Source organism: Pan paniscus, chromosome 11, assembly GCF_029289425.2.
Source record: "Pan paniscus chromosome 11, NHGRI_mPanPan1-v2.0_pri, whole genome shotgun sequence".
Lineage (NCBI taxonomy): Eukaryota > Metazoa > Chordata > Mammalia > Primates > Hominidae > Pan > Pan paniscus.
The window spans coordinates 118,731,282-118,757,044 of record NC_073260.2 but is presented as its reverse complement, the minus strand read 5'-3'; the positions used below and the strand labels follow the sequence as shown (position 1 = coordinate 118,757,044).

At 41.2% G+C, this 25,763-nt stretch overlaps 2 protein-coding genes across 8 annotated transcripts in view; both read right to left on the bottom strand.

Moving 5' to 3' along the window:
* ERMP1 (endoplasmic reticulum metallopeptidase 1) overlaps nt 1-18,855 on the bottom strand; it is a 95,231-nt gene extending 76,376 nt beyond the window's left edge. For all 7 annotated transcript variants that reach the window (XR_008619782.1, XR_008619784.1, XR_008619785.1 and 4 more), the window contains exons 1-4: nt 18,422-18,855; nt 16,464-16,765; nt 10,833-10,960; nt 9,634-9,739 (exon numbers count right to left, since the gene is read on the bottom strand). Coding sequence is in view for 1 of the 7 variants with exons in the window: in XM_008977020.4 (XP_008975268.1) it covers nt 9,634-9,739; nt 10,833-10,960; nt 16,464-16,765; nt 18,422-18,759 (874 nt within the window). In the remaining 6 variants the exon portion in view is untranslated. The remainder of the gene's footprint in view (nt 1-9,633; nt 9,740-10,832; nt 10,961-16,463; nt 16,766-18,421) is intronic.
* LOC117981627 (uncharacterized) overlaps nt 18,771-25,763 on the bottom strand; it is an 85,770-nt gene continuing 78,777 nt past the window's right edge. The window contains exon 8 of the mRNA XM_034967102.2: nt 18,771-19,044. Within this exon, the coding sequence (XP_034822993.2) occupies nt 18,771-19,044 (274 nt within the window). The remainder of the gene's footprint in view (nt 19,045-25,763) is intronic.

Below are 25,763 nucleotides of genomic sequence, written 5' to 3'. Positions count from 1 at the left end.
ACACGAGCAAGAAATAAGCCTTTGCTGTTGTAAATCACCAAGATTTTGGGGTTGTTACCATAAAACTTAGCAACATATTGACTCATGTAAACAGACCAAGTAACTGAATGTCAGGGAATCTAAGAATATTGTTTTTTTAACTTCACAGATTATAAAATTGCTTTCCTACATTTTAAAAAATGACCAAGGCTGGGTGCAGTGGCTCACGCATATAATCCCAGCACTTTAGGAGGCCGAGGTGGGCAGAGCACCTGAGGTCAGGCATTTAAGACCAGCCTGGCCAACATGGCAAAACCCCACCTCTACTAAAAATACAAAAATAAGCAGGGCATGGTAATCCCAGCTGCTCAGGAGGCTGAGGCAGGAGAATTGCTTAGACCTGTGAGGTGAAGGCTGCACTGAGCCAAGATTGTGCCACTGCACTCCAGCCTGGGTGACAGAGCGAGACTCCATCTGAAAAAATTAAAATTAAAAATTAAAAATGACCCAAAAAAGCAGAGGGACACTATAGAAATAAGACACACAAGTAATCCAGATACTGGGGTTACCAGACACAGATTTTAAAATAATTATGATTAATATGTTTTAAAAAACACAGATATCAGTAATTTCACCAGACAACTATAATCTATTTAAAAGAGTCCTACAAATGGAAATCCTAGAATGAAAAAACATAACTGATGTTGAGAATTTTAATAAATGGGCTTAACACAAAGTTTAATACAGCAGAAGAAAGGATTAAAATTAAAGCATAAAAAGAAAAAAAGGTTGGAAAATACACAAATGTGAGTAATTGGAGTCCCAAAAGAACAGAAGATAGAATGGAGAAGATAAATGTTTAAAGACTTAATGGCCAAGAATCTTCCAAAACTCATAGAATTCAAGCCACGAATTCAAAAAGGTCTACAAACCCCAAACAAGATAAATATAAAGAAAAACTGTATCTGGCACCATTTACTTTTGAATACTATTCCCCACCAAAAGAAACCAAGCCTCCTTAGAGAAATGGCTGATTCCAGGTCTGGGACTAGCAAAGTACAAGGTAAGTTGAAACATCTGTGCCAGAAAGTAAGAAAGTGCTCAAAGAGACATGTCAAAGGGCTGGCTCAGGCGCTGGTTTGAAATAGACACCACTGGCCTAAACTGGAACAATTCATGCAACAAAATAAACAATAGTAACAGAATATATAATCTATAGAGTAAAATTAAAATACATAAAGTACTGAAATAACAAAAAAAAAAAAAAAAAGGAAAATGGGGAAGCCTTCCTTCTTGCAGAATTCCAACTATGACCTACAGGCAGAATGATGGAACCAGAAACTCAGCAGTAGCATTTGGTAAACATTGTAATAAAAATGCTTGGGGACAAGAGTCATCAATGATTGCTAAAACTAGGATCAAAGTTTTATGACAAACAGGATATTTACCTAAAGTATCTATCACTAAGGGGAAATCAGTAACTTGTACAGAGAAAGAAATAGTAGAAAAACCTGGCAAATAAATACCTTAATCAAACGATGAAAATGTAGTATCATTAATAATGAGACAAACAGATACTACATGCATCCTGATGTGATGCACTGAGGACACAAATACAAAAGGAAAAAGAAATATGATGATGGGGAAATACGTAGATTATGAGACCTTATCATATTAAAATACTATTATTAAAATATTACTATTTGATATTAAGAAATTTATACTAAAAAATACAATGAAAACCATACTGAAAAACAGGTAAAGCCAAACTATCATTAATTATCTTAAAAATTAGGATAATAGTTCCTCTTAGATGGGAGGGAGTTGTATTTGAGAAGAGAGGTTAAAAAAAATGCCTAGGCAGGCAAGGCAATCCACCCTCTTCCATGGGGCAGAGTTAAAAAGATTTTCACCTTACAATAATTAAGTTTTCAACTTTATAATTAAATGCTATATTTGATCCTGGGTAGGAACCCAGATTTTTTTTTAAATGGTTAGGACATTAATGGAACAACTGGAAAAATCTGAATATGCATTATTATAGTTTAATATTAATATTTCTTGAGTGTGATCAATGTTCTGTTACAGAAGAGCATGTCCCTGTTTATCTGAGATGATCATCCTGAGATTATCAATTGACATGATTTTTCTCTTTATTCTGATAATGTAGTGAATTACACAGATTGATTTTCAAATATTATACCATCCTGTTGATCAACTTGGTTGGAAAGTATTATCTTTTGTATATATAAATATTCCTGGATTCAGTTTGCTAATACTTAATTTAGGACTTTTGCATCTAAATTTGGTATTACCTACCCAAAATATCTACCAAAGCTGAACATATGCACATCTTACGACTCAGCGATTCCACTCAGAAATGTGCATACACATACATGTGTACCAAAAGACATTTACAAGAATGTTCACAGCAGCACCATTCATAGCAAAAACCTGGAAACAACATAACAGCACCAACGGAATGGATCAATTGTTGTAGAATTGACTAGTGTTCGGCAAGAAAAAAGAATGAACTACAGATGAGGAAGTGACGCTCGGAGTGGTCACATGACCTGTCCAAGGTTCCACGTGTAGAATGTGCTATAGCTAAAGTTTTGAGGTTTGACCTTAGATCATCTAACTACAGAGCCTATGCTTTTTTTTTTTTTTTTTTTTTTTGGTGACAGAGTCTCGCTCTGTCTCCCAGGCTGGAGTACAGCAGCTCAATCTTGGCTCACTGCAAGCTCTGCCTCCCGGGTTCACGCCATTCTCCTGCCTCAGCCTCCCAAGTACCTGGGACTACAGGCGCCTGCCAATATGCCCAGGTAATTTTTTGTATTTTTAGTAGAGATGGGGTTTCACCATGTTATCCAGGAAGGTCTCGATCTCCTGACCTCATGATCCGCCTGCCTCGGCCTCCCAAAGTGCTGGGATTACAGGCATGAGCCACCGTGCCCAGCCTTTTTTTTGAGACAGAGTCTCTCGCTCTGTCGTCCAGGCTGGAATGCAATGGCATGATCTCGGCTCACTGTGACCTCTGCCTCCCGGGTTCAAGCGATTCTCCTGCCTCAGCCTCCCAAGTAGCTGGGATTACAAGCGCCCGCCACCATGCCTGGCTAATTTTTGTACTTTTAGTAGAGACAGGGTTTCACAATGTTGGCCAGGCTGGTCTCGAACTCCTGACCTCAGGTGATCCGCCCGCCTTGGCCTCCCAAAGTGCTGGGATTACAGGCGTGAGCCACCACACCCGGCCAGAGCCTATGCTCTTAATCAGTACCCTATCCTACCTCCACGCAAAACCTTTTAGTTATCTTACAGAGTAAGGTGGCAGGCAGATACAGAAACATTTTCAACTGACATTCTTTCTCCTGCCATCATCTAAATCCTATGATGCTTCCAGCTTCTTGTGTGTTCATGTCTCAAGAATGAGCCCCATCTTTCTTAATGCAAAGAGTATGGGCATGTGTAATGTTCAGAGGAGGTAGGCCTCAGTGCCAAGAATAGTAAGTCAAAGTTCTCTAGAAGTCCAGGGAAAACAGACCCAGCTCAGCAGACCCACGGCATCCTTCCACTGCTTTACTTCCTTCCATCTCTAGTTACGGCATCAATACACAAAAGGAAGAAAAAAAGGAGGAACTAATAAGAGAGACTAAGAGTGGTAAATATTATGATGGAAGCCAAGTAACATGAGGCCTGAAAACTGACTGAATTTGCCAATGTGACCTTTACAAGAATAGTCGTGGTGAAGTGGGGAGGCTAAAGCTGACTAGAATTGTTCAAGAACAGATCACATGGTGGATCTATCGATTTTGGTGGATCTCGGTATATCAAGGTGGATCACTTGAGCCCAGGAGTTGGAGAACTGTGAGCCATGATTGCATCACCACATTCCAGCCTAGATGACAAAGCAAGATCCTATCTCAAAAAAAAAAAAAAGCAGTTATTCAAGACTATGACTACAGACCATTCTTTTGAGGAATTCTGCAGTAGAGGGTCAGAGAAATAAGACTAGCTAGCAGGTGGTGATAAAAGTGGTTTTCTTTAAAATGGAGGAAAAGGTATGTCTGCATGCAAATGGAAATGATCCTATAGACAGAGAAAAATTAATGATGGAAGAGAGAAAAAAATTATCATCACCAGTCTCCTACTCATACACTAAAGGTATTTCCAATTTTCTACTCTTAAGAGAAAACCAAGACTGGACATGATGCCTCATGCCTTTAATCCCAGCACTTTGGGAGGCCAAGGAAGGAAGACTGCTTAAGTCCAGAAGTTTGAGACCAGCCTGGGCAACACAGTGAGACCCTGTCTCTACAAAAAGTAAAAAACTGGCTGGGCATGGTGGCACGTGCCTGTCATCCCAGCTACTCAGGAGGCTGAAGTAGGCAGATCACTTGAGCCCAGGAGCTGGAAACCAGTGAGCCATGACTGCTCCACCACATTCCAGCCTGGGCAACAAAGCAAGATCCTATCTCAAAAAAAAAAAAAAAAAAAAAGAAAAGAAAACCCAAGATGACTTAGATTTATGTCAACTATTTCTGCAGGTTAAATTCCCAGAAATGGGCCTGCTGAACTGAAGAGCCTGCACATTTAAAAAAGTAATACATGTTGCCAAAATGCACCAATCTACATTCTCACTAACAGTGTATGAAAATGACTGCTTATACTCATCAGCACTGGGCATTATCATTTTACTTACTTTTTGCTGATCTAGTATTTTAAAAATCCTTACTGTTATATGTATTTGCATTTATTCTCAAATAAAACTGTTTAATTTGGCAGTTTCTTAAAAAGCTATGCATAAATTTACTATACATCCCAGGAATTCCATTCCTAGGTATCTAAAAGAAATGAAAATATATGTTTACACAAAGACTTACACATGAATGTTTACTCCAGCATTATCATAAAAGTCTAAAAGTGGAAACAATCCAAATATCCATCGATGGATGAATGGATAAACGAAACATAATACATCCATACAATGGGTTAGTCAGCCATTAAAAAAAATGAAGTACTAATACATGCGACAATATGGATGAACCTTGTGAAAGCTGTCAGAATCAAAACAGAGTCACTTGCGTTAAAAACTCCGATAACGGAGCCAGGGAAGGCCATGAAGGGAGGGTTCTCATGCACAAATGCCTGATAACAAGAATTATCACAAAAGACTCTTCAAAAACCACAACCTTGCATAAAGGCCATTGCAACCTCATATCAAACAAAAAACTTCAGCAAGGACATCAGCCCAGCAACTGCCTGTCCAGTCTCAGACTGGTGCCACCCTTGTTATTGGTCCTTGTAGCCAAGGATAATTATCCCAAAAAAATTATGTAATCCTCTTCATTTTTCCTATAAAAACTTTTGTCTTCCTTTACTGCCCTAGTTTACTATGGCATATAGTTTCACAGTTTACTATGGCACATGTATTCCTACTGCAACACCCATTACTAAATACCATCTTCTTTTGAGAGTCTCCCTCTGTTATTTAGATTAACAATCTGAAATACATTACACTAAGTAAAAAAACCCAAACGCAAACAATCATGTGTTGTATGATTACATTTATATGAAATGTCTACAACAGGAAAATCTATAGAGACACAAAGTAGATAGGCAGTTGCCTAGGGATGGGGGAAAATGGGAGTGACTGCTAATGAGTTTCCTATTTGGGATGATACAAACATTCTAAAATTGATTATGATGATGATTGCACAACTAAGAATTATATATCTCAATAAAGCTGTAACTTTAAAAAAAGAATTCATTCTAAAGAAGGCTACAGGCCGGGCGTGGTGGGTCACACCTGTAATCCCAGCACTTTGGGAAACCGAGTGGGCCAATCACCTGAGCTCAGGAGTTCGAGACCAGCCTGGCCAACATGGTGAAACCCCGTCTCCACTAAAAATACAAAAATTAGCCAGGCATGGTGTCACACACCTGTAATCCCAGCTACATGGCAGGCTGAGGCAAGAGAATCGCTTGAACCCAGGAGACAGAGGGTGCAGTGAGCTGAGATAGCGTCACTGCACTCCAGTCTAAGCGACAGAGCGAGACTCCACCTCAAAAAGAAAAGGCGGCTATAAAGTAGCAGACAGAATATGATTCTATTTTTGCCAAGAAATACATATACACATATATAAATGTATATTAATGTTTGCATTTAGAAAAAAATTCTAGAAGAGTATAGACTAAACTATTACACTAGTTTGCTCTGGATGGTAGCATTACAGGGGCATGAATATTTTCCCAAGAGGAAAAAAGATTCTGTGACCCTTTTGCTATCAAGCCTCTCTCACTCATGAAATGAGGTCACTAGTCTGATAAAATCAAGTCATTCTTTCTGGCCCTTCTTAAAAATTAGGTAGTAATCATTATTCTAGTCACTAAAAACTCCCCAAATGAATGTCGCTCTCAGAAGTGACAAGGGAGTTCCAGAGCACAAACTGTTTAACCAAAAAGTTTCCAGGGCAGGACAAATATTATCACACAGAAAAAGGAGTATGGTTTAAAAAGCTGAGGACAGCACAATCTGGCATATACTCTCAAGCACAACTCCAAACCCAGGAGGGCCTTTATCCTCTTTTAGTCAAACATGAAAATAACACTAACTAGCTTTTTGAAAGCCATGCCCACAAGAAGGGTAGTCTTTTGTAGGCAGTGGCATTAAAAGTGATGGAGATGCTGGGAAAGGTATCAGAATGTCAGAAAGCACCCAGAAAGCTTTCAGGTATGCAGTTTAGCCAAAATAATGAGCTCCAAAACCTAGAGGGAGAAAAAAATCATGTAAAATTTCAGAGTAAGGAGGGAAATAATCTCTTCAAATCTTTTGTATGACACCCCTCCAAAAAAATTAATTTTGAAACATGGGGATTTCAGAACAAGTAAAACATTTAAATTTTATGTTTATACTAACCAGTCATAAATCTGTTTTTTGCTTTATTATTAAAGTGATCATATACATTGCAAAAATTTAAATACATAAAATTATAGAAAGTAATGCATTAATGACAATCAATTCTGGTCTTAAATTCATGAAGCAACAGAGAATTTAAACTGTTGTTTTACCTTTAACCTAGTCCTCCATTCCAGTCACACTTAGCCCAGTTCTACCAGCAACTGCTCACCATCCAGCTAGGACCATTATTAACAGTGTGTTTACACCCTTTCGGATAATGTAATTATTTTTAGAATTTATGCAGCTGCAGAATTTTTGTCTAAAACCATATGCATTTAATAAAAAGAGTAAGGACTCTGGGCTGCCCAGGCCTACCAAAAATGAGTACTTAATAAATGTAAATAAGTAATGTTAGTCAGTCTGGACCTGACTAGCCCTTGGTAAGTGTTTTAACCTCTCTGGACTACACATATGTAAAATATGTTAACATACGTACATAAAATACTTACGCATTAATATATATGTACATAGAAAAAAATCTAGAAAGGGTGCAGATTAAACCATAAGGCTGGTTCTTCTCTGGACAGGAGCAGTACAGGGGCAAGGTGCTGTGTTAATAAATTAAGAGCATGGAGATGAAGGCACTTAACACACAGCGTACTTCAACATGGAAGATACACAGACACACTCCTGCTTCCATGGAGCCCTGACATTTTTCACAATAGGAAAGAAGACTGAGTGTCCTCTCTCCTTCAGAATTTTCTTTTGCTGCTTTTTGATCTGGTGGTTGTTACATGTATGTGTTCCTCCTATCCTAACTGACATCCAAGAAATAGAAAGAGGCCGGGCGTGGTGGCTCGTGCCTGTAATCCCAGCTCTTTGGGAGGCTGAAGCAAGAGGATTGCTTGAGCTCAGGAGTTTGAGACCAGCCTGGGCACATGGCCAAACCCCATCTCTACAAAAAAAGGAAATTAGCCGGGCATGGTGGTATATGCCTGCAGTCCCAGCTACTTGGGAAGCTGAGCTGGGAGGATGTCTTGAGCTCTCAAGGCAGAGGCTGCAGTGAGCCGAGATCATACCACTACACTCCAGCCTGGGCAATGGAGTGAGACCCTGCTCCAAAATAAATAAATAAATATATATAGATAGATATATCTCTATAATAATGTATCTACTTACTCTTGTAGATATTAGATCCCAGCTTCTTCTCATTAGTTAGAGTAAGAATAAAGCAGAAAGGTTTGAGAATTGAAAACAGAACCTTGCTGCTTCTGACATCATGACCTTGAGAATCTCAAACGCTTAGCTAAAGTAAAATATACATACATTTTGAAAGATAAAAGTTTAAAATAAGTTTGATGGAGACTATTAAAATATAGTATTGTTTAGGTTATGAAGACATACTTAGCATAGTTTCATAATTTAAATAAAATCAGGTCTTAAGAGGGTGCTACAAAACAAGTTCCCACATCATCTTACTTCACCTAGCCCATCTCAGCACACAACACACTCTTGAATATTAAAACATCTAGCAAATGCTACATCTCTGGATAAAATGCATTACCCAAATTTCTAACAGGGCAGGGAAATGGAATGGAACTTCCAATGTCAAATTTTAGTATGCCCTAACTAAACAAATCTATGAGCTCTGAATTTTGTTAATAAAGACAATTAAAACCCATTTATGCCTGAGGTTGCAATTTTTTTAATTTTTGCATGTGTGAAAAATCAGACCTTGGCGATGAGGCTTGAGCAGTAGGATATAAATAACTCCCACATGCTTAGCGTTCCAATAATGGAACACTAGGCATAAATGGGCTAAGTTGATATCCTTAGAAAAGTTTAATCATAAAACTAAAACTATTTCTCTGGGCCAGGCATGGTGGTTCATGCTTGTAATCCCAGCACTTTGGGAGGCCAAGGCAGGAGGACCACTTGAGCCCAGGAGTTTGAGACCAGCCTGGGAAACATAATGGGAGCCTGTCTCTACAAAAAAATTTTTTAATTAGCCAGGCGTGATAGCAAGCACCTGCAGTCCCAGCAACTCAGGAAACTGAAACAGGAGAACCACTTGAACCCAGGAGGTCAAGGCTGCATGATGGCACCAGTGCACTCGAGCCTGGGTGACAGAGCATGGCTCTGTCTCTAAAAATAAAATAAAATAAAAATTATTCTGGCTGATTAAATATTACTAAATTTTTTTAACATTCCATAAATCAATGATAAATTTAAACCTGTTACATACACTACAGGTAAATTTTCTCATCTTAACTCATGAAATGACTGACATTTAACAATATTTATATCATAACCACCCATGGTGGCTAAAAGTTATATAACAATCCAATTAGAGGTTAAGAACAAAGTTTCTGGACCTGGACTGTCTAGGTTCAAATCACACTCTGCCATTAAACAACTGTGAAACCTTAGGCAAGTTATAATCTCTCTGGACTCAGTTTCATCTCTAAAATGGAAGTAACAGTACTTATCTTACATGTTGTTTGGAGGATTCAATGACTTAATAGATATGAAATGGTTTGAACAACACTTGGCATATAATAAGCACTATACAAGTGTTAGATGCTACATTATTTTGTTCAAAATTTTTAACAAAGACAAGCTAACACCACCTCATGCTTTAAAAAGAATGCTCATTCAAGAGACTGTTTATGGAAGATATTATTTATAATCAAAAACTTTCTACTTTTACAAAAACTAGAATTGCATTAAAATATACAACGCACAATCTCACATACCTGTTTGGAATACAAGTTCTTTCCCTCCTACACCTGCTGCCTCTAGGTTAATGAATGCACGAACCAAGCTAGCCCAGGGGTGCTGAGTAATGAAACCATGACTGGCCTTAAAGAGAAGGAAAGAAAACAAATATTTGTTAAACAATCTTAAATTATCAGTTTTGATTCTGCTTAAACACAGAGAGACTACTTTGATGAGGTAAGGAATATGAAAACAAAATAATCGCTCTTCAAAGGCAGTATCCAAAGACATCTCCTGCTTCTTTTCCTATGCATAAGGGCCATGCACATCAGGTTCGGAAAGTCACCCATCACAGAAGGCAGCATGGTTACCATCAGCGGTGCCAAACAACATCCCTGGTAAGTACAAGGCTGTGCAAAAGAAAAGGCAAAGAGGGCCAGGCACGGTGGCTCACACCTGTAATCCCAAAACTTTGGGAGGCCATGGTGGGAAGATCACCCGAGCTCAGGAGTTCGAGACCAGCCTGGGCAACATAGCGAGACTCCCTCTTTTTTTGTTTGCTCATTTTTGAAACAGAGCCTGTGGCCCAGGCTGGAGTGCAATGGCTCGATCTCGGATCACAGCAATCTCCACGTTCCAGGTTCAAATGATTCTCCTGCCTCAACCTCCCGAATAGCTGGGATTACAGGCACCCACCACCACGCCTGGCTAATTTTTGTAATTTTAGTAGAGACGGGGTTTCACCATGTTGGCCAGGCTGGTCTCAAACTCCTGACCTCGTGATCTGCCTGCCTCGGCCTCCCAAAGTGCTGGGATTATAGGCATGAGCCAGCGTGCCTGGCCCCCATCTCTTTTTAAAAAGAAAGGAAAAAAAGAGAACAGGAGAAGAGACGATCCATATGGCTGGGCATTTATTTGTGCCTGTCTCAAAACATCTCTGAAACTTCAATGTCAAAGAAAACCTGAGGAGAGTAATTATGCCAGCGAGAGCCCTTCTCTCAATCAAATCCTGCCACAATAATCTGCTAAGTGGAGTTTTCCAAATATTAAACATCTCTACATAAGTGGTTGTGAATTAGTTAAAGTACTGCTCATACAGTATTTTTCTACATATTATTTTATACTACCCACAGGAGTCATAAAAAATGCATTTACTATTATTTAGTAAATAATATTTAGCTATTATTATTAATCTCATCCTTATTCAAGCCTGATATTTAAAACAGTAAAATCTCACTTGCAAGACATTTTCCTCAGCACCATTAAAGAGAAATATGACAGCATGATGCAAGGCTTCTGAAGATGTTGACAAGACGCGAAGGACTTCCAGCATCACTGAGCAGCTAACTGCATCATCACTGGCACCTTCAAATCAGAAAAACAAATTTGCTGCTCAGATTTTAAAATGTTTACAATATGACCCATTAGGACTAGGAATGGAGCTTTCTCCTCAGAGAAGCATCACAATAGCTGCATGACCAGAAGCATAGCTCTGTCATCATCAGGTGACAATCACACCCACCAGCAGTAAGTTCCATGAAGGGATCTTTGTCTGGTTTGCTCACTGACTTACTCTCAATGCCTACTACCATGCCTGACCCACCGGAGTCACTCAATTAGTGTCTGCTAAATGAAGTAACCTGAGGGGACCTAAAGTCATACTGGCAACTGGTATTCTCAGCAAACCAAGGAAATCTGTTCTATTCTTTACCCGTATTCCACATCCTCTGTAATAGTCTCACTTCTGGTGCTCACAGCTTCCTGCATCATCTCCCACTGCACCCACTCCTTTCTTGCTTGTTTTCCTGCCAAAATCATAAAAGCTGCACAGAGAGGTCACTTTGGATGGTGTAACGTTCCTTTAAGGCTTCTCCAAGGGGATTATGTGATGGAAAACTAAAAAGAAGATACCTAATCTAGTAAGTCACAGGAAAGGAGACTAATGACCTAAGTAGTATCCTAGGTCCCAGAACACACACTCAGTTGAATCTCTGAACCTCTTCTTGATTCAGACATTTTGTATGTTAATTAAAAGTAACTATAAAGATGACTTAACTGTCTTGCTTTTTTAAAGCATTGTAAGAGACAATTAAAGGAATTGATTGGATATTTGATGATACCAAGGAATTACTGTTAGGTTTTTTTAGGTGAGGCAATTGGTGGTATCAAAAAGGGCCCTTATCTGCCAGCAACACAGAGTGAAATACTTTTAGAGAGGAACTGATATAGCTAAGATCTGCTTCCAAATAATCAAGAAATTGGGAGGGTAGTGGTAGGAAAGAAACAAGATCAGACTGCTGAAGCTGGGAGATAAGTACATTGGGGTTCATTAAACAATTCTGCTTTTGAATATATTTGAAACTTTCCATATCAGAAAACTTAAAGAGTACTCAAAGTAAATAAGCACTAACGTAACTCAGGCAGTAACATTTCTGGGTTTACACATTTGAAGCAGGGTGCCAAAGAGTTTGGCGTGGATTTGAGAGCAAGAAAGATTTGGAAGTAAATTTGAGCTCTGTCACTTTACTCCACTATTTCCTGGTTGAAAGAGCAAGCTAATGATACCTACTTCACAGGTTTAAGAGTCACACAAGATAATGCCCAGTGCCTAGCACCTGGTAGGTATTCAATGTTCATTTTTCCTTCTCTTTGCAAATCTGAGGAAGGCTCTGTAGCTAGCTAAAATTAAAATGTTTGTTTGGGCTCTGTTAAATTCCAGACCCCATTCCTACTTAAGAAGAAATTACCTATTAACCATACTTGTCTTGGTGGTGATTACTGGTTTGTATTTCAATCGAAGTGAAACAAAGTAATAATCATTTAATTACTATCAAATAGAAAATGCTGCTATTAGCAAAATGTGTCACCTTCCAAAAACCTAATGAAATAAACTCTCTTTTTAATTTGACACTGTGAGTTACTTTAAAATAGAGAGCAAACAATAAAATGTTTCTTTATTCAAAAAGAGAGAAAGGGAAATTGAAAGGTATCTATACAGGGTTGATTAAAAAGTTAAACTGTCCATTCAGCTTCCCTTATTTTAATGGTTCTGGTGCGTTAAAAGAGAACTACAGAAGAGTCAAATATCTTTAAGAAAGGGAAGGAAAGTTAAGAGGACAGTATCTATAAGGGCTAGGTGGTTAGCTGACATCCCTTTCCATTTAGAATTAACCTTGAAATTGAAGACACCCCCAAAATAACTCAATGCCTCTTCTACCAACGACCTGGAACCACACAGCAAACTCAAGAAGATAATTAAGGCTTTTCTGTGGATAACATTACTCCTAATTGGTATCAATTCCTGAGTCCTAGATACACAGATGAGAACTTAAAAAGAAAAAAAGAAAAAAGAAGTGCTTCAATTAGGCCATCCACTAAAAGGATTTAGGTGATAGTCTATTTCAGGGGTGTCCAATCTTTTGGCTTCCATGGGCCACATTAAGAGAAGAATTGTCTTGGGCCACATATAAAAGACACTAACACTAACAATCACTGATGAGCTAAAAAATAAAATAAAAATTGAAAAAAAATCTCACGTTTTGAGAAAGTTTATGAATTTGTATTGGGCCACATTCAAAGCTACCCAGGACTGCAGGTTGGACAAGCTTAATCTATTTGATGAATGTGTGAAACACTATTTTTAACAATTTATTATTGACAGAAATTTCCTTGAGATTGTTGCTAAGGGTATTCCTATAAAATTTTAGTTAAAAGTAGGTTCTAGGGCCAGGCGCAGTGGCTCACACCTGTAATCCCAGCACTTTGGGAGGCCAAGGCAGGCAGATCACGAGGTCAGGAGATTGAGACCATCCTGGCTAACACGGTGAAACCCCATCTCTACTAACAAAAAAATAGCGAGGCTGAGACAGGAGAATGGCATGAACCCGGGAGGCGGAGGTTGCAGTGAGCAGAGATAGCGCCACTGCAGTCTGGCGTGGGCGAGAGCGAGACTCCGTCTCAAAAAAAAAAAAAATTCGCAAGGCGTGGTGGCGGGCGCCTGTAGTCCCAGCTACTCGGGAGGTTGAGGCAAGAGAATGGCGTGAACCCGGGAGGCAGAGCTTGCAGTGAGCCGAGATCGCGCCACTGCACTCCAGCCTGGGCGACAGAGTGAGACTCCGTCTCATAAATAAATGAATAAGTGAATGAATGAATGAATGTAGGTTCTAGGCCAGGCACAGTGGTTCCCACCTGTAATCCCAGCACTTTGGGAGGATGAGGTAGAATAATCACTTAAGGAGTTCAAGACCAGCCTGGGCAACAAAGTGAGAACCTGTCTCTATTATTTAAAACATAATAATAAAAAGTGGGTTCTAATGGCTCACAAAAATGCTGGCCTTTAATTATTAGACTCCACATATACAATCTGTAACATCTGGCACTATGCTTGTAAAGAGTAACTGAATATGCACTCCAAAATATGTCACTTTGACATACGGATTATTTTGAGCTGAAGGCAACTGAGAAGCAGGTACTATACAAAAAAGCTCTCTGCCTTCCCCTTGTTTGCCTAAAAGCAGGGTATACATTTACCAAGGTGTCCCCACTTCCCCTTTCCACCAGGAAGTACAAAGGTTGATCACGAAAGACAACTTTAAACTTTTGGTGGCCTGGCGACAGCACAAAAGGAATCTATATAACACTTTGCTAACTAACCTTTCTCTACCATTTATTTGCCTTCCTACAATTTGCCACCCCTCGAGACTCAAGGTCCTTTTCCTTTCTTTTGTCACTTCTCTAAAAATGTATTGTTTGGTTGAAGATGCTACATAAGCCAGATTTCTAAGCCACCTCTTTGAGATGTACTCATTTTCCTTGAGTATCTCCCATGTACATGAAGTGCATGTGTTAATAAACTTCTATTTGGTTTTTCTCTTTTTAACCTGTCTTTTGTTACAGGGGTCCACTCAGCTAAGAACTATGAAGGGTAGAGGGGAAACTTTTTTCTTTTGTCCCTACATCTGCTGCTAATTCTTGTATATACAGCCTTCTTATATAATGTTCTTAAGCAACCATGGTGTTTATTTGCCCCTTCCCAGAATTTAAGCATCATAATAGTGGGCAAAGAGTGACATTTATTACTGCTTTGAAATGGACATAAAAAAACCACTGGTGGCCAGGCACAGTGGCTCACACCTATAATCTTAGAAATTTGGGAGACTGAGGCAGGCGGATCACTTGAGGTCAGGAGTTCAAGACCAGCCTGGCCAACATGTTGAAACCCTGTCGCTGCCAAAAATACAAAAAAAATCAGCCGAGTGTGGTGGCACAGTAGGAGAATCGCTTAAACCCAGGAGGCAGAGGATGCAGTGAGCCAAGATTGTGCCACTGCATGCCAGCCTGGTGACAGAGTGAGACTTGGCCCCCCAGCCAAAAAAAAAAAAAAACACTAAACCACTGGTTACCCCAGCAGCACACGAAGGTACTTCTGGCTTATTTAACAAACGTGTGTATACTGATTTTTGAAAATGCAAGTTACATTCTAAACGCAATTGTCAAGCTTTCTAAATGAAGATATTCTAATATGAATCATTTTATCAAGCAAATAAATTTTACTTACATTTTGTATAACTCTAGACGTTCAAATTTGGCCTGCTATAAGTTCGAGTAATCCAGAAGTGTTAATATTACATAAGAGTTAATAAAAACTTTTAAAAATCACTTTCCATGCCAGGTACTATTTTAGTGTTTTACTTGTTTTTAATCCTCCAAGCAACACTATTAGGAAAGTACTATTATTTTCTCCATTACACAGATGAGAAACTAAGAAGTTAAGCAATTTGCAAAAGGGAGTATTAATTACACCCTCATATTCTTTTTCCTTTCAAATGTAGCTGAAAGAACTGACTGGCCAGGAAATCCAGCATCTTATCCTAGTTTTGTCTCTGATCAGCGATGACCAGCTAAATTTACTCCTGTATCAAATGAGGGGTTCAGCCAGATGCCATCTCAGGTCTTGTCTACCACTAAAATGCTATGCCATTGTAAATGCTATTTTCCATCCCTATTTACAATCCCTTTAACCACTGAATACAATTTTCTGAAAAATAAATATTTTAATAAATGGAAGTTCAATTGAGGGGATTCCCATTCATTTGACAAATATATACTGCATCAGGCACTGTCCTAAATGCAAGTATTCTATTTTGCCAAATTATTTTCAGAGAAAGATTTACACATTAATTAGGTACTTTAACAGTATGGCACCCTCAGTGGAGCAAAATTCTCACTTTATAGGTCAACAGAATCTGCTAGAAGAGATATCCGCCAACCCGCAGCCCAGGACAGCTTTGAATGCAGCCCAATACAAATTTGTAAACTTTCTTAAAACATGAGATTTTTTTTTTAAGCTCATCAGCCATCATTAGTGTATATTATGTGTGGCCCATGACAATTCTTCTTCTTCCAATGTGGCCCAGGGCAGCCAAAAGATTGGACACCCCTGCTCTAAAACCATGCAGTAACCCTTGAAGGCAGGGACTGTCCTTATGTGGTATCCCCGAAGCCTAGTATAACACCCAGCTGAGTAAAACACTTTCTAAGTGTCAGAACCTAACTTCAGGACACTAGGACACACACACTGTCTGGTAACATTGAGAAAGCTGCTTCAGTCTACCAGAAACATTCCAAGTCTTATCACTGGGCTGCTGGCATTAACACCAAAAAATAATATTAATAAAGCACTTAAGAGAAGACAGAATGGTTAGATCCTAAACTAAATGATACTATCCTAATTATCCTGCTTTCCATCACAAAGAAAAAAGGTTTGCCCAAGAAAATGGTCCCCACAATTGCCCAAGTAGCTTGGGGTTATGTTAATAAACTTTCTGGGCTGTGACAAGTTCCAAATGACTAAAAAACAGGTACATACCTGGTGAGTTTGCTACTGAGTCAAAATGACAATTAGCCAAGACAGCATGCTGGGCTCCATCTCTGGGTTCCAGCTTTACCACAACATTGGTGATGTTGTCATAATAGCTTGTAAAACCTCCCAAGAAATCAATGCTAAAAGAGCCTGTGGGCCGTTGTACATCTACTGAAATCTTATGAAGGCTGTTGCTTTGCACTTCGATCAGTTTAATCTGTTCCAAAAGGTAGTGCACGGTCAGAATTTCATTTTCTGGACTTCCTGTAGTCCTGGGGCCAATGGAGGTTATGTGTTCAAGATAATCCCTGGAAGTGACCAAAAGAATAACAAAGGTTTGTAGTTAAAATTGACACTTAGCATGGGTAACTTTTCCACTACACACCCCTTCCTCCCCAAAAAAGCTTAGTTCTTTGACTTATATAAAAAGGACCGCCTTTCATTATTTCAGACACCAAGTGAACATCACTTATAAAGTTCCATATTTTTATTGTTGCCTCCCACGAGTTGACCCCTTCAGTTTTCTCCACCATCCCACTCCCAACTTCTCCCCATATCAAACCAATACAAGGACTAGGGATGTATTCAAAACGTGTGACCACTGGCCAGGCACGGTGGCTCACGCCTGTAATCCCAGGACTTTCGGAGGCTGAGGTGGGTGGATTGCTTGAGCTCAGGAGTTTGAGACCAGCCTGGGCAACATGGTGAAACCCCATCTCTTCTAAAACTACAAAAACTAGCCAGATGTAGACTACTATCCGCCTGTAGTCCCAGCTACTCAAGAGGCTGAGGTGGGAGGACTGCTTGAACCTGGGGAGGTTACAGACCCGAGATGGAGCCACTGCACTCCAGCCTGGGCGACAGAGCCAGGCCCTGGCTCAGAAAACAAACAAAACAAGCTAAAGACTAAGCAGGATTGAATATAACTTCACTGTGCATACTCCTGAACGTTACAGATTCTGGGTTAATGACTTTAAGCAGCAGAAACCAATGAGCAAAAATAATCAAGTCAAGAGGTTAAATAAGGCGGGCGGGGGGAAACTTTTGAGGGACCCAGCCCTCCTAGCATACACCCAAGGTCTAATAACTTCAATTCAGGCCAAAACCAACTGTACCCCTAATGAAAACAAAACTTTTTTTGTCTTTTCACTGCATTCCAAGTGGGGAAAGCTGGAAGTGGGGGTGGGAGACGTTTCAGAAAGTCCTTAATAAGCTTGCAACACTTTGCATTCTAGGAGAAACTTTTTAGAACACAGTAGCTGTTGAAAACTTGACGCCAGCTTAACATTTCATGAGCTTTGACACACCTGCGTTACAATATCTTTGACTTAATCACCTTTCCTAGCATTCTTAAAGGTCATAAAAAAAAAAAAAAAGTCAAACCTTACACAGTCACTAATCCAAGGGGCCTAAAGATAAACTGCAGGGATCTGAGAATTTATCAGACTGCATACCAAATTTTGACTGGGCGGTGTTCCAGAAAGAGTTTCTATAGCCTTCAGATGTGGGGGCTGTAACCCTCAGGAAGTTAGAACAGTGCACTAGCGCCTTCCAACACTCCCCGCCCCCAAAGCGAATTTACACAACAGTCTAGGTACACGAATTTCCATCTGGAAAGCAGAAGGGCTAAGCAAGGTAAAAAGTGGAAGCTGTTCCAGAATATGGGGAGACGACTCACAACCAACCATCTGCACGAAGGGCAGACAGTGGAAAGCAGGTTCAATCTACCTGGCAACCCCAATCTGCACCACGAGCTTAACCGGGGACAGGCAAGCCCCAAGTCCCGGCAATTCAGACCCCAGAAGAAGGACAAGCAGGGTCACCCCACCCCACGTGCAGCCTGGGAGGGGTCAGCGAGTCCCAGCGGTCCGGCAGGGGCGGGTGCACACAGGTGCGGTGCCCCGGAGCCCGGGCAGGAGCCGCAAACGGACGCGCGGGCCGTGCCAGGAGGGAGCGGCCGGTACCTGGCTTGGAGCGCGTCGAACTCCCCGCGGTGTCCAGCGGCCCCGCGTAGCACGAGCTGCTGCAGCGAGAGCTGCACCAGCGTCCGCAGCGCGATCAGGTAGAGCGCGAGCCCCAGCGCGGCGCGCACCTCAGACAGCCCGGTCTCCGCGCCCCTGCTGGCGCCGCCGCTACCCCCGGGGCTCCTCTTCCGCGTCCTCCCGCCGCCGCTGCACCCATCCACCAGAGGCTCCTGCGCTCGGGCCTCCCTCTCCGGCGGTGGCGCGGCCGCCGCTCCCTCCCGACGCTCTACTCCGACGCGGTGCCGCCTCACAGCAGCCGACTCAGAACCCCACTCCATGGCCACGAGCCTCAGCTGCCAGCCCAACCGCCCCAACCCGCGACAGCCCCGGCCGCCGCCGACGCCGCCGTCGCTGCCGCAGCGCCTCCTAGAGAGCGGACGGAAACTGCAGAGGGCCAAACTTCTTCTGATTGGCCCGTCCCGCCGCGCCAAGACCCAGCTTCTTTGGCAGTTCTCGGGTGCACACAGCTGCAGGGCCGACCCAGCAGCGGGTGGTGGATATGCCGTCTCCCGCAGGGCTTTTCCAGCCCTCTGTAGGACGGAGATTGCCAAATGTAAAGACACCTAAAACCCCAAAACGAGAAAAATGAGAGATCGCTTTTGAAAGAACACACAAGGCTCTTACAGTGCATCAGGCAGATGAAAAAAGCAACGGCCTGGCTTTCGAAAGGAAGGAATATTAGAACATCAGGCTCCAAAAAAGTGGGTTCCTGGCTCTTAAAATTAGAAATAAGATTACGCAGAGGAGGCCCGGCCTATTGCTTTCACATGCATAATCTAATCAGATCTTCATAACTCAGCAACTTAACCTGTGCTATTACTGTCTCCATTTAACAGATAAAGAAAAATAATGGCTATTATTTATTGAATATCTGCTATGAGCTAAGCGCTAGGCCAAGTCCTTTAATACATCATCTTATTTAATTATCTTTAACAATACTTAAGAGGAAATATCTTTGTTCCCATCTTGTAACCTGAGAAACGTAGAGATAACAGATGAAGAATGTAAATCTAATTTCATGGGCTCCCAAAACAGCATTCTGTTCCACTACTACATTAGCACTCTGCAAGTGAAGGTTCAGAAAGGCCATTCTTCACTTGACGACTCTCTGGGGCGGTTAAGCAGCAGAGCCTTGGTTTCAGTGCAGATCCTAGTGATTATCTAGTCTTCTTCCAGCTTGCCGGTACCCATGAGCCTCTCTGCTCCAAGGTTTTTTTGTCCCTAGCTTGGAGTTGCTACATTAGCATGAGCATTAACCTAGAGACCAACTGGGAGAGCACACTGCCGGATTTTGACTTAGCACATATGTCAGATTTCATACAATGCCCTATAGTCCTGCTCTTGCCCACCTCTCAGGCTCCTCTGACACCAGGATGCTTCTTATTTCCAGCTCTCCAGCCACACTGGCCTCTTTCAAAGACTTCCTGCACCCATCTTTCCTTCTACAATAGGATCTTCTCACATGCTGTCTGAATTACCTGGAGTGTTCTTCCCTCTCCTCATTGTCTTTTTAACTCCTAGTTATCCTTTAAATCTCAGATTAAGTGGTACTTCCTCAAGCAAGAATCTCCTAATTTAATTAAGCTTGCTTCCCCTATTTGTAGGATCTCACAGCACCATGTTTGCATGTGACTATTTCATAACTCCCTCATTAGACTGTAAGCTCTACGAAGGCAGGAATCAGATCTGGTTTTACTCACCATTTTATTCCTTGCTGTTAACACAAAGCATGACACATAGTATGTAGTCAATAGATATTTCTTGAGTGAATGAAAAAATGAAAACATACCACTTTTGTGGCAGCAAGCATAATTTTAGCTCTACAAGATCCCTTTCAGTCTGTAAGCACTATGAGACTAAAGACAGTGTCTATCTTATTTAATCATCACTGTATCCATAGTGCTTAGCTCTGGATAAGAACCTAGCCCATGGTCATAACTATATGTATATGTGTGTGTGTGTGTGTGTGTGTGTGTGTGTGTGTGTGTGTGTGTGTGTGTGTGTGTATGTCTGACAATATCCCATGGTACCATAATAGGGAAATGCCTGGCTGCCTGGCTGTTGGGGACGGGTAGATCTGAGTTCCTGGATCTGGTACCTTTAGTACACATGGCATTATTCAAGTTACAATCTCACAGAGTCCACGTGTATTTATCTGTGGTAATGCAGATGATACCTGCCTTAAGGGGCTTCAGTGAGGATTAGATAGACAGATGATAGATAGATGGATAGATGTGTGTGTGTGTGTGTGTGTGTGTGTGTGTGTGTAAGATCCTCACATAAGATTCTCATTAAAAACTATTTTTCAGAATTTTCCTTCTCATGAAATCCTTTGTAGATTAGATTAAAAGCTACTTTCCTATCATGATAATCATAGAACTCTAGGTGGTAGGAGTTAAGTTACAGCTGAGTTCCTGAAAGGCAGTTTTTCTCTAGACTTGTATAGTCTACGGTATTCACGTTTGAATATTTTTAGCTACTAGTTGTTAGATATCCACTTGTGTCAGATACTGATTAAGGTGGAGAAACAGAGAAGAACAAATCAATGTTTCTACCTTCAGAGAGCTTACATTCTAACAAAGAGACAATGAACGCGCGCACACGTGTGTGTGTGTGTGTATAAAATGTCAGAGAGTTAAGTGCCATAAAGAAAAATAAAGCAGGGAAATTGACACTGACAAAAGCTGCTTTTTTATTAGGGTGATCAGAGATGGTCTCACAGTCTCTCTGAGAAGATGACATTTGAGGTGACCTGAATGAAGTGAGGAACAGGGCCACATAAGCCTGGGGAGAGAATGTTCCAGCAGAGGAAAGTGAGCTGGGATGCTCAGAGGCAACGTCGAATAAGGCATGCACTAAAGCAGACTGAGCCAGGAGCCCTGGTAGATGTGAGGTGACAGAGGTGGGTAGGAGCCAGTGCAAGGAAGGCCTCCTGGCCCTGGTGAGGACTCTGGGGTGGTTTGGAGCAGTGAAAGGTCATGCTTTAGGTGATGTTTTATAAGATCACTCAGTCTCCATCCCAGGCAGAGCAGCGCAGTGACCACATCTAGCACATATAGGCTTATAAAACACTTTGATAATGTCTGGCCTTTGAAGTGTTCGAAGCGAGTTTGATCTATAATTTTATTTGTGTTAAAAGTAGACCACAGTGAATTGGAACACATGCTCTAGTTCTCACATATCAAATCCCTGATAAGGATGAGGAACAGATAAATGTGAAAGGTTGTGGCTGCCTTGTCTGGTGAGCTATTGATCATGGGGTTGAGTCAACTCATCTGACTTGGCAGGCAATTATGCTTGTGTCTCCCTTTATGACAAAGTAAGAGCTAAACTGACTGACAGACATAGAGATGTCCCATGTCCCTTCTGTCTTGCCATCTTTTCAGTATTTCCTAGTAGTTTGGCCAAGGTAAGTGAAAGGACATATGAGCTGTCAGGATTCAGGTGAACTGCCAGTTTCTGTCTTCCCCACAGGTCATTCCATAGCCAATTTGCCGTAGAAGAAAATCATAGCCTGTGTACTTTCTTCCTTGGAAGAGAGGCTACCAGTGCATCTGGTGAAGTTCTCTGAGGCTCAGGCTAGCAGAAGGATGCCTTTTACATGATGTTACAGTGACACTCAAATCAGGTGAGGTACCAAGCCAAGAGGTGAGAAGTGAGCCCAAACCAGTTGCAGAAAAAAGAAGCATTTGTCAAAAGCTGACAGGCAGAGCAAGTCAAAAGATTACAAAACCAAGTGCAAGGATTCCAAACGTGGAAGAGTTTATGGGTAAATGTAGCTAGGTGCTGTTGCGGATAGCTTGGTTTTCTGTGCTCACTGAGGTGGTATGAGAGTGAACCAGCTTTGTTTAAAGGTTCAGGGTACACCATTAGTTTTTTTAGGTTTTTGTTTGTTTAGATCCCTTAAGGCTAAAGCTTGGGCATCAGGGTGCTGTTAGACAATTGATCCTTCCATCTTTGAAGCTCTGAAATGGAACATTCAGGAACTGGTGACAATGGTCAGCTCCAGGGATCACCTCCAACAAGCCAGGAAACCTGGGGGCTGACAGTGCTGGCAAGAAAGGGCATTCTAAAAGGCACATGAGCCAGATCTGTAAATCTTCAGAGCTCTTCTACCCCCATGAGCTTAACGGGCCTTGGAGCCTAGGGAGAGGGTAATTGCACTCTACTTTTAACCCCCCTCAAATTCTGGGCTAGTCCCCTGTGTTCTCTAGGTCCCTGTAGCTAGGTAGGCACAGAGAAGTTAGAGAACAAGCCTGGCTGCATTGCTAGCTGAAGCCACTATGTCAGTTTACCTTTTTTCCATGGCCTAGTAGAAAAGAGATTCTCTGATTTGGGAATACTCTATATTCATCTTAAAAGCCTTTCTGAAACAAATGGGGTTGAGATGATTGGTTATTTTCTCTTTTTTTAGAGACAGGTTCTAACTATGTTGCCTAGGCTGGACTTGAACTCCTGACCTCAAGCAATACTGCTGCCTTAGCCTCCCAAGTAACTGGTACTATAGGTGTGCCACTGCACCTGGCCAATTGGTTCTTTAGGGGAAAAAAATCAAATTAGAACCTCATACCATATTACACACACATCCACACACACCCACAATATTCAAGTACAATTCAGAATCAAATATCAACAACTTTTTAACTAGTACAAAAATAAGATGAATATAATTATTTATAATAATTAAGACTCAAAAGTACAAGGACTCTAATCAAAAGACAAGTGGAAGATATCATAAAGGGAAAAATCACGTATTGGCTACACAAAATTAAAAACTTCTATATATCAAAAACAGTCACCAAAAAGATGAAAAGTCAAATGACAAATGGAGGACATGATTTTCAAAAAACGTTTTTCAAAAAGGGGATAATATGTGTTATATACATTATTCTTTCTCACTCTTTCTGTTTGTGTGTGTGTGTATATGTATGCGTGCACAAAAATCGGTAAGAAAAATATCAACGCCTCAATAGAAAAACATGTAAACCATTCACTTTTCGTAACAAAGGAATGCATGTGAAAATGTGGACCATTTTTATCACATTGAAAAAGCATTTTTTCACTGGGCACAGTAGCTCAGCCTATAATCCCAGCACTTTGGGAGGCTGAGGCAGGCAGATAACTTGAGGCCAGGAATTCCAGAGCAGCCTGGGAAACATGGTAAAACCCCATCTCCACTAAAAATATTAGCTGCGTGTGGTGGCATGCACCTGTACTCAGGAGGCTGAGGTGGGAGGCAAGAAAGAGCATTCCAAAAGGCACGTGGGCCAGGACTTGCAGTGAGCCAACATCACGCACTGCCCTCCAGCCTGGATTACAGAACGAGACTGTGTCTCCAAAAAAAAAGAAAAAAGCTATTTTTTAAAATTATAATATGCACATTTGGCAAACATTTTATTTCTAGGCACTTTTGTGTGATGCTGGAGGAATACATATTGAAAAGACCTTTCTGGAAAGCAATTATGGAAGATGTACCAGGAGCCTTAAAAGAATTCACAGGCAGGGTGCAGTGGCTCATGCCTATAACTCCAGCACTTCGGAAGGTGGAGGGGGGTGAATCACTTGAGTCCAGGAGTTTGAGACCAGCCTGGGCAACATAGCAAGACCCCATCCCTACAAAAAATACCAAAAAAATTAGCTGGGTGTGGTGGTGCATGTCTATACTCCCGTCTACTAGGGAGACTGAGGTGAGAGGATCGCTTCCAGGAGGTCAAGGCTGCCATAGCGCCACTGCACTCCAGCCTGGGCGACAGGGCAAAACCCTGTATCAAAAAAAAAAAAAGAAGAAGAAGAAGAATTCATGGTTTTTGATGTAGTAATTTCATATGTAGACATCTATCAAAGGTGTGATTTCAAAAAATGCAAAAGGATGCTCATCTATAAAAATCAAATATATGGAAATGACTTAAGCATATAAAAATAAGAGTTAAATAAATTATAGTACATTCAGAGTTTGGAACGTCATATATTATTAAACACAACTTTACCAAAGTCCGTTTAATAACGTGAGGGAAATGCTCACATTATAAATATTAAGAGAAGCAAAAAAAAAAGATACAAAATGGAAATAGATAAGAATATACTAGTGAATAGTAAATAAAAGAAAGGAAAGAACACTAAAGCAATAACAGTGGTTATCTCTGGGTGATTTTCCCCCTCTATTCATTTCTCTACTTTCCACCATTTCTGCCATGAGTTCAGTGTTCCCTTTAAGAGCCATGGGCCTGGCATCAGTCTCCAGCAACCCTGTGCCTAGGAAGGCACTTGTCTGTAGATCACCATCATTTTAAGCCTTAGGAAGGCAGTTTATAAATTGATTTCAACATGGATGTGATCCAGGAGGGGAATGCAATGTCAAAAAGCTGATCTCCAGCCTGTGTTCCTCAAGCACATTTCTAGACTAAAAAGTTTAGGGTCAAGATTCAGTAATTAATCAATTGCTGAACCAATTAAAAAAAATTGAGAGAATTTTCACTTAATCATTGTTCTTTAAATTCAGCCTGTGACCTGGGAGAAGAATTGGTGCATATACTTTTTAATGGCTTTGGATTTTGAATTTACTTTTCCCTCCTTCATAGCACATTCCTCATACAATAGGAGAAGAACCCATGAACCCGGAAGTCTCTAGGGATTTATTTGAGGGTCACACACCCAGGGCTCTGTTTGACTTCCTCCACTGGGCTGCAGGGGCAGGTGAGTTAGGACACAGGAGGTGACTCAGCAGTTTGGGAATGAGAGTCACTGACTCATGTGAATTTGCTCCATGCTGAAACTCGATTGTTTTAGTGAACTAAAACATTAATGACAGTTTACATTGCCAGAGCTCAGCACATCTAGGTGTGCGCACCTGGAGACCCCCAGCACTTCCTGAGCCCCCCTCTACGTAGCTATCTCCTCCTGCAGCCCCCTGAAGCCCTCTTGCAGGCTGTGTCCTGGAACGGTTTCACTTGGCCTTCGGGCTGCATGACCTTCTTCAGGTCTTTACTGGCCTAAAATAGCCTCTGCAGCTGCTGCTTTCCAAGATGCCCAAAGGAGAAAAGAGACAACAATGGATCTTGTAGGAAAATGGCAAATATCTCTCCAAGTGTGGTCTGAGGACCATGTAATATGAGAATCACATGGGGACTTGCTAAAAAAATCATTTTCCTGTGTCCTACCCACCTACTTGGTACATTAGCAATCCATAAGCAGAAAGTCTAGGCCGGGCACGGTGGCTCACGCCTGTAATCTCAGCACTTTGGGAGGCTGAGGCGGGCGGATCACTTGAGGTCAGGAGTTTGTG